The 9,073-nt window shown below is 47.1% G+C and overlaps 4 protein-coding genes across 4 annotated transcripts; 1 reads left to right on the plus strand and 3 right to left on the minus strand.

Moving 5' to 3' along the window:
* Positions 1 to 217: 217 nt before the first annotated feature.
* On the minus strand, positions 218 to 4,333 carry Pmar_PMAR023989 (gag/pol/env polyprotein, putative; the record flags this gene model as incomplete). The annotated part of the gene is made up of 1 exon (XM_002776988.1): positions 218 to 4,333. The coding sequence occupies one exon, from the start codon at positions 4,331 to 4,333 to the stop codon at positions 218 to 220; it is 4,116 nt and encodes a 1,371-aa protein (XP_002777034.1).
* Positions 4,334 to 5,973: 1,640 nt separating this feature from the next.
* On the minus strand, positions 5,974 to 6,424 carry Pmar_PMAR023990 (conserved hypothetical protein; the record flags this gene model as incomplete). Its single annotated transcript, XM_002776989.1, has 3 exons — positions 5,974 to 6,023; positions 6,186 to 6,290; positions 6,343 to 6,424. Coding segments are annotated over 3 exons (237 nt in total), but the record flags the coding sequence as incomplete, so codon positions are not given.
* Positions 6,425 to 6,585: 161 nt separating this feature from the next.
* Pmar_PMAR023991 (hypothetical protein) lies at positions 6,586 to 8,092 on the minus strand (the record flags this gene model as incomplete). The annotated part of the gene is made up of 3 exons (XM_002776990.1): positions 6,586 to 6,597; positions 7,242 to 7,323; positions 8,016 to 8,092. The coding sequence occupies 3 exons, from the start codon at positions 8,090 to 8,092 to the stop codon at positions 6,586 to 6,588; spliced, it is 171 nt and encodes a 56-aa protein (XP_002777036.1).
* A 248-nt stretch (positions 8,093 to 8,340) lies between these two features.
* Positions 8,341 to 8,503, plus strand: Pmar_PMAR023992 (hypothetical protein; the record flags this gene model as incomplete). Its single annotated transcript, XM_002776991.1, has 1 exon — positions 8,341 to 8,503. A coding segment is annotated over one exon (163 nt), but the record flags the coding sequence as incomplete, so codon positions are not given.
* Between the last annotated feature and the right edge of the window lie 570 nt (positions 8,504 to 9,073).

The following is a 9,073-nucleotide window of genomic DNA, read 5'->3' on the forward strand; positions in this document are numbered from 1 at the left end:
ACATATGTACCACCTGTGCGTGCGTGCAATACCGAACAGCTATGGATAATCGATCAGTACTGCGCAAGATACTGTGCGCACACGACTACGCACAACAAAGGGTACTTAAGAATCACAAACTGTGGCAAACCACTCTATCAGAGCATTCGCCCTCCTGCCACAGAATGAAGAACTATAAAATTAAGCGAATAACTAGGACAAACCAGCTATCACGTACTCACTGCGGACTATCACGAGTCATGCGGCGCATGGCTCGCCTCAGGTCCTGCACATCAACTTCACCAGGCTTGCAGTGAGTCAGTCTCGAAACATGGACAACTTTGACTTCTTTATCACAAATAATCTTAGCCTTTCGAAATAGGCCGTAATCATCGTTAGGAGAAGTCGTCACCAAACCACGCGAGCTGCTGATGAATCCCAGGACTCTCCATCGCTTCTCGCTGAATGGCATATCCATAGTCTTAGTAATAATCTTATCATACTTATTCACTTGACGCATCCTCACTATGGCGCCAGGGAATAATTCATGATATGTACACGACTCGAGCTTTCTCTCAGCATCAGCGACGCACTTGGCAATCAATCGCTGCCATTCAACGTCGGTAGACTCGAGTTTCATCATCTCAGCAGGAATACGCTGGGTAACACTGTGGACCGTGTTATTGTAAGCTCTCATGACCTTGGCAACCGCCGACGCGATATCGAGCTCATTGTCATCCGCCATGACCGACCTTGTCCACATACGCACCGTGCGGTGCAGAGACTCCACCATACCGTTCGACTGACTTGACCTAGGCGCCGTAAAGACACGGGACACTCCAGGTAAGTCACAACTCAGAAAACCGGTCTGGTTGTCGGTCAGTAGAATCTTCGGTCTTTTGCCAAGAATCCGCCAGGATGCCTCAAACGCATCACGAATATGATCAGCGTCCTCGCCCTCCAGCTCGATGAGACAGGCAAACCGACAGACAGCGCATTGTTGACTCAGGTACGCCTTGGGCAAGTAAACAATATCAGCACTCACAACCGAGAATGGCTCAGCTTCAGAGAGGACAGATGAGCTGAATAGACTTATATCATGTTTGATGATGAGTGGCTGAGTACGCCTGTTGCAGATATCACATTTCTGCAACCACGCGGCGGTTTGGTCAATGATACCAGGAAACCACGCTATACTAGTAATAGCCTCAAAGGTTCGCCGCTGGCCCACATGGCACAACAATCCATGTACTGAATGAATGAGCTCTACTCTCATACCCTCGGGAATAACAGGAACACATACTTCCTTACCCTGGTATGGAGCAATGTACCGCCGCCGTAGGATGTCATACTCATCGATCTCGAGTTCTCGGTAGACTTGTTGTAAGTCTAGCTCAACATCTTCAGGTAACAACCGACCATGTTTCAAGGCCCGCCTGGCCTTGAACAGCTCATCATCATCATATTGCCCTTCAACGACTTCACCTAGGTTCAAGAACATCTCATCGTTCAACAAAGGCTCATTGATGGCAGCACCAGCGCACAATGACAGGTCGGCCTCAATATCCATGCTATTATTATCATAGCAAATAGAGTCGATAAGAGAGGTATATTTACTGTCTAATCTACTTAGGATATCACTAGGATTTTGATCAGATGCAACACGGCATACAGTGAAGGACTTGAACGGCTCAGTGATATCAACAATGGCTTGAAGACGACGGCCTACAATGGTAGTCGATAAGCCTCCACGTTTCACCGTTTGGCCACTTTGATAACGCTCTATCCAACTCCTAACGCATTCATTATCAACATGTAGATAAACCGCTCCCGCGATAAACGGGGCTGCCCAAGCTAATGCTCGGGTTGCGGCACACAGTTCAGTCACATTAATGTGCCGCAGAACACCACGCCGATCTAGTAGCCAAGCAGCATCACGGACAAGCACGATCTTTCCATCGTCACGCTCGTAGGAAAGAGTAGCTCCCATAGCCACTGAACTCGCATCAGCATGAATATGCCATGCCTTGGCATCACTTGGGCGGGGACAGTACCATATGCCGCGAGCTGGATCCCCTTCAGAGTTGAACTTCTGTTGAATATAGTGAGCAAGATCCAGGTAAACCGCATCCACCGGTTTATCCCAAGCTAAAGCACTGATCACTCGTAATAGCATACTTACATGAGGTCGTAACCAGCTTGCTACTGGGACCAAGGCAGTCAACTTACCACACCAACCAGCCAGTTCTCTTTTGGTAACCACCTCATCTCCATCAAGATTGATCTCTAGAGACAGATCCTCTCTACGAGCCCATGATATCTCACCACCATCGTTATGGAGACTCAGCCCAAGCACACGACTGTTATTAGCCCCAATGATAATCGTGGGCTTGCAATACATACGCCCATTACCCAATGCGTCTCGAACAGCCGTCACACATGGTGGATCTTCGAGAAGCTGTCCATTTTGATTCACAGCGATAACCACATTAGGGTCAGACTCCTCGATGACCACATCGTCGAGGTATGATGAAATTGGGTAGGGGACTTTCATCAGCAACCATCTGATGGCCGACGTGGCTACCTTCGGCGCAATACATACTCCGAATCCCATAACCACCATGGTGAAGATCTCACCGTTAATCATGACACACAGATATGGCCACAGACTCTCACACATGCGTATACAATAATAGCATTTAATGACATCGAGAGTATAACCACGCCGAACCGAACGCCACTGATGTAAGGTATCAACACAGTTTACGATGTCCCGTACTGGCTCACTCACCAGGTGCTTATTGAGAGCTCTAAAATCTAAGCACATACGGAGTGGAGTAGAAGGCTTATGGGGTTGAGCCACTAGTACCCATGGGAGAATATTACGAACCCTGCCAGCATAAGGTTTCACCCAGCCGTTAGTTATTAACTTATCAGTCTCAGCACGCAAGTTAAGCTCCTCTTGTGCGGTGAGTTTCGGGTTGTAGTCACCTCTGTTAGCCTTGTAGAACGTACCAGGAGGGTCACCTCCACGCCATATCCATCGGCAAGTAAACTGTGGTTCATCGGAACGTTTAGAGAGTACAAAGTCGATGCTGATAATCTCAACGGTGCCATTTGGGTATTCTAGCACGCGTACTCCTGGAATGTCTGGCAAGTTGTACGCCTGTACATCTTCGTCGATGCCACGAGCAGCGGCAGCAGTGACCGCTATGCGGCCACCTTCATCCCAGGTCATACCCTGGCAGTAGAGAGACGCAAAATCAGCTCCCAGTACTAGAGACCCAAATACCATTTTATCAACAACATAACAAGTATGAACCACCTTAACCCATCCATCTTTAGCTAGATACATAACCGGAAGATCCACCTGACCTGTTGTCGTTAGGACACCAACCGCATCCATCATTTTGAGCCGTACAGGGGAAACCTCGTGATGAACTGTAAGACCCAAAGATGAAACAAACTTGGATGATACTAATGAATAGTCAGCCCCTGTGTCAACATCAACGGCATGTTCATGACCGTTGAACTTACAGAGTAAGTGTGGGCGTTTTACATATGCAGAACAACCCCGCCCATCGGCTGCTCTGCTGCACAAAATCCTTCTCAATAGCAGCACCGGCCTTGCTCTGTTGTTTTGCAATCCTTGCAATGTGACCATACTTTGACAAGCATAGCATCGGGGTCCTTTGCCCTTTCCCTTGCCTTTGGGCTTCGAGGTAGGACGTGTCGCTCCGCGCTCTCGACACTCTGCAGCAATATGGCCGGTTGCCTTACAGATATAACAGTATTGACCACCAGTGACAGCACCCGCAGCAAGCTTCTTCTCACCAGAGTAAGTCTTCAGCTGAGCTCGAGCCTTAGCAACAACATCAGCCAAAGGCAACTGGCGCCCATCCTCCTCGAACACCCGGATGGCCTTCTGCACGTCTTCGGGCAGGGTGGCAATCAGGCTTTCACGAAGGATGTTCTCAGCAGCCACTGTGGTAGTAACCCCTAGCACTCTAAGGTAGCGGCGGAATTCAGCTAATACACCATCAACACTATCTTCCTTGTGCCACTCACGGCGAGTCAGACGCTTCCACGCCTCGTGAGTTTTGAGCGAGTACGCTCTATCCAGGGCCCTAACCACATGAGCATAGGCACCAGCTGGATCGCCCTCAACTTCCTCCAGGGCTTGCCTAGCGATCTCTTTGGCCGAGCCCTTCATAAAAAGTACGATATATTGTGACTTTTGCTTAATAGTCCACTTAGAAGCCTCGGCCACCGTCTCGAACTCCTGCAGCCAAAGAGCGAAGTCGTTTTCACCACCAGAATAGGGTTCCAATACAGATTCGAGCTTGAACGGCATGTTGGTCCTGGGTCTGGGCACCAGATGTAGCAATGTGTGTACCGTCAAGCTCACTAGCAACGCTAGTCCACTTAGAGTGGGGTATAACATATGTACCACCTGTGCGTGCGTGCAATACCGAACAGCTATGGATAATCGATCAGTACTGCGCAAGATACTGTGCGCACACGACTACGCACAACAAAGGGTACTTAAGAATCACAAACTGTGGCAAACCACTCTATCAGAGCAGTGCATTCTCTTAACATCCCATATACATAAGAAGTCTGCATTGCGCCTCCCCCGCAACCTTTTAACGGGTGGGTAGGGCAGGGTGAACACTCAGGTATCGTCCCCATATCCCATTCCCGCCTACATTTCAGTCGAACTTTGAACTTGCCCAATGAATTGACCACGTCAACAAAGACATTGTACGTAGATGGCCACGATCGACCTGATGCAGTCGCTGACCGATCCAGGCTGGCGGGGGAGCTTGTCGGGGTGGATGCGGAGCTGATGTGTTCGGAGGACGGGACCCTGAGGTTATGACAATCTGCAGAGGCGGAGTTTGTTCTCGTCTCACAAGATCGAGAAATCTATCCTGCAAAAACCAATCCAGTCGCTTTTGGTCTGATGAGAACTTCAGAAAGCTTCAGGCAAGGCCTGCTGGGAGGAGGGTGATGTCGTCGAACCTCCTATCTGAGGTGTACGGTCTCACCCGCCATCCAGAAATGGCAGAACGTGCTGGCCCGCTCTTAGATGTTGGAATCGATGGTTGTAGCACCACTGACCGGGATCACCGCCGAATGATGACTACTCAGATCCAGAATCTTAACGGGAGCTCTTGGTGTATTTCGCCCAGAGTATTCTTGAAGGTTTCCCATATGCCACTCTCGAACATGTCTGGCCTCAAAACGATAATAATATACTTAACAGATCCTTACCGAGAATTCCACGTGAGATTGGTCGCAGTAGCGACAGAATTAGGGTGGTCGGCAAATAGTTTGTCGAGTGTTGGATTGACTTGGGCATTGCAAGGGCTCGACTTTAACTATAGGCGCCAAGGCACTCATTCTGTCGAGGACCAAAATTGACCTGCTGGGACAAGAAATGGGTCAGAAATTGCAGCCGATAACGAGCCTCTAACCGCGAGCGATGGGAGGACTCGGATCTCAGCAATATCAATCCAGTTTGCCTCCTGGAATTTGCCATCGTTCAGGCCCTGAACTTCAGGGCGCCAATGGTCGTGACAACAGTAGCTGAGTCAGTAGACTGTGGATGGCCTGTCAAGCTGTAGCTGCACGCCGAGGCGATTTCGCTCGCCCATCAGCCATAACCAGGTAGATCACAGTTGTTCATTACACCCCCATTTTTCCTCTTGTAGGCTTACGTTGCGTCCCAGTATAGCACTAGCTGACCGCCGTACCTCAGCTGTTCCACATTTTGCGTCCCAGCGAACGAGAGACGTCCGTAGAAGTGCATCGATTTATTATGGCAGAGGTAGGAGGAATGCGAGAGTGTCACGCCCTCCGCATATTGAATAAACTCAACCACAACACTAAACCAACTCCCCACGACTGCTCATTACATGCCAATATATCAGCAGTGAGATTACCTCACATTCATAATCGATCATCAAGGCGAGCGCTATTCGCACTCACCCCTCAGCCGATATATGCTTTATATTCACGCATAGCTGATCATTACAAGTCTGAAGAGGACACCAACACACTACCAGAATCTACACGGTTGAAACGATTGTAATAACAATTTGCGGCATGTTTTTCGTGGAAACGTAACTAACGAATTTTTACTGCCTAATTAAAACAACATAATTATACCCCATACCAGAAATTCTCCAACTCTTACTCACCATTTTGAATGCCACTTTCGGCAACATCAAAAGTCGTTCAAAACTCTTCGTATTGGCAAACATAAACGCCAACAGTCGATTCACAAACGTTTCGCTCGTCTCCTCCTAACACCATCCGAGAGGTCCCCGGATCGAAACCCACACCCGTCATTTCTACCTCTCCCGGTTTCACAAATCGTATCACCGCTTGTTCCACAGATTTCTCGTCTCGACCCGCCTCCCCATACCAATACACACAACTACTCCCACCCTACACCTCAATGCGATTAGCGCGCGCCCTGGTAATCGATTTACCAATATCGGATCCGAATTTCTATCAACATTTCCTCCTATTGTTCGCAACACTTCGGCAACTTTATCTTCACTTTTAAACATGTCACGTGCACGCGGATGCACATGTTCACTCCAACGCCTGAGATCCGCCAATTTCGTGGCGCGCGAAAGAAATAATTATTTTGATAAAATTCGGTGTAGTCGAACGGAGTTTCACCCGTGATATGAGAAACACTAGTAAAAACACATCACGCTTGAAAGCCGCTATAAAGATCAGTGTTGCGTATATATCCGCTTTTCCGAGAGTTTCCTCACTACATTATGAGGAATTATACACGTTGAAGAGTGTACAAAAACAAACAAAAATTTTCCTGAAATTTTTTCAAAATTCCCATGTTGTCACCAACGAAGTTAACCATATGCATATTTTCCCACACCGGATATCATAAACAGACAATGTTCCAACTTGTTCAATCACCTCATTTTAGTGCACACATATGACTTTCGACTACACATATACGTCTCCTCTGGGTTCTCCCCCCTAAGATGTCTACCACAATGATAATTCTATTGGAGTTTCACAACCCGTTTCACGTGAAGTCATGTAATACTCTGTGGAAAATGCGATATTCGCGCTACACAGTAGTCGTGAAATATGTTTTCACCACAACTTCATATCACGGGTGAAACTCCATTACATAATTTATATTCTACCAATATGATGCATTTGATTATTTGTATTAGTGTCAACCACTACCACGCTTCCCAAAACTACTACTTTACTAAATCGTCGAGCTCTGCTCCTTGTCGAGGGCGATACCCTCCGAGATTCTCCTCAGCGTTTCGGAGATGCCCCCGACTCCGTCTGAAATAATTAACTTTTCCATAAAAACCAAAAAACTCGCAAAAATTTTCCTTTTTTCCCAAAAAAAAATCTTGTATTTTTTCTGTAGATTTCCTGCACATAATCTCCTTTTATTTACCTTCTTTTTCCCCGGAAAATAGAAATCCCATAATATTCATCCCAATACCATTTCCATACAAATAGACAAATAAAATGTATTACCACCATTCGAGTACATTTATTCATGTATTCAACATCAAGTGTTCAACGCATCTACTATGAACCTCCATATTACTATTAATCTCAGTGTAGTTGATGTTAAGATGCTGCTGATAACTCTATAACGGAATTCCACCCTAGTGATACGGAAAATATATTTCACGACTACTGAATATCGCGTTTTTCACAGAGTATTACACCACTTCGCGTAAAACGGGTTGTGAAACAGGTTCACTGAAATTCCAATGGGCATTCAGAATATAATATTGATATCAAGGATGATATAATTAATACCATCACAACACCACTTTTGTCGATGAAGATTAACATAAACTCTTTCCGGCTCCAATTTCCAAGAATATCAATCCTCGCGCAAATCGAAATCGACCGGACATGTCGAATTAAAAACAATTACGAACATGAATTCGGGTTTGAAATTTAAAATGAACTCCCATATGATCAGTCCACTCCCCCTTTCCCCATAATATTACTACCTCCCTCTGTGTCGGTTCCCATGAGTGCCGAAGATAGCACCAAAGGGATCTTCAACACATTGTCGGCATCGAAACATTATTAGAAAAAACTACAGCAGCTTTATAAAAAAATTTCACGACTCGATAAAATGAGATTTCATTTCCATCCTTTCTACAGCAATTATTGAGGATTGACGAGCCCGGTCTTGCTTTGTTCGTGCGTGCAGTCCTGTGTACGTGCGTGCCCCGCAATTGATGGTGTTTTTTCCCTGAGCCATTATATTAAATGACATTGATACGCTCAATCTCAGTTTCACAACCGTAAACTTGTCTACTCGTTGTTAATATGGCGACACCTGAGGAGCTCGCTGAGCTCTCTGAAGCCCGTAGAGAGTTGGCCGCTACGCGCCGTTCCCTCCGGGATACTCGCGAGGCTCTCAACAACATCATCTCCGACGAGAAGGATGATACTCAGCAGCTTATGAGCGACCTCGCGTCCAAGGAGGCCAGTAATCTTTCTAAGATAGGTAGCCTCGAGGCCCGTATTGCTGAACTTGAGGCCCTGGCTGACCGATCCGTCAGCGAGATATCACGGAAGGAAGGTTTCAGTCGACTCTCTCCACGGTCCGAGGAGGAGGAGCATGAGGTGTATACCACTCCGAAGTCACGCTCCTCACGATGCCCGGCAGCGACAGTGACTAAGTTATGTCTGCCTCAACTCTGTGAAGCAACAGATCTCCAATCGCACTATCATGCTATTGAACACACCTTCGTTGAAGCAGGAGCCGCTGAGTATCACCAGCAAGGACATTTGCTAGTGCACGAGGAGGTCAAAGTATCTGTCATGACCAAATTCCTTTCCTCTCTGAGTAATGTCCGACCGGTCCATAAGAAGGCCACTGTAGCGTCACGTACCCACTCACAGGATTGGAATTTGGTCCGCAATGTCCTTCTGACGAGGTATTGCCGCAGATCAGTGTTGAAGGAGACCTACGAGGAGAAGTTACGCAATCTCACATTTACAGGGGTTAAGCAGATCGAGGATTTCCTGGAGTCCGCCGCCGATATCTACCATCTAT

This window comes from Perkinsus marinus (assembly GCF_000006405.1).
Source record: "Perkinsus marinus ATCC 50983 genomic scaffold scf_1104296952338, whole genome shotgun sequence".
In the NCBI taxonomy this organism is placed as follows: domain Eukaryota; phylum Perkinsozoa; order Perkinsida; family Perkinsidae; genus Perkinsus; species Perkinsus marinus.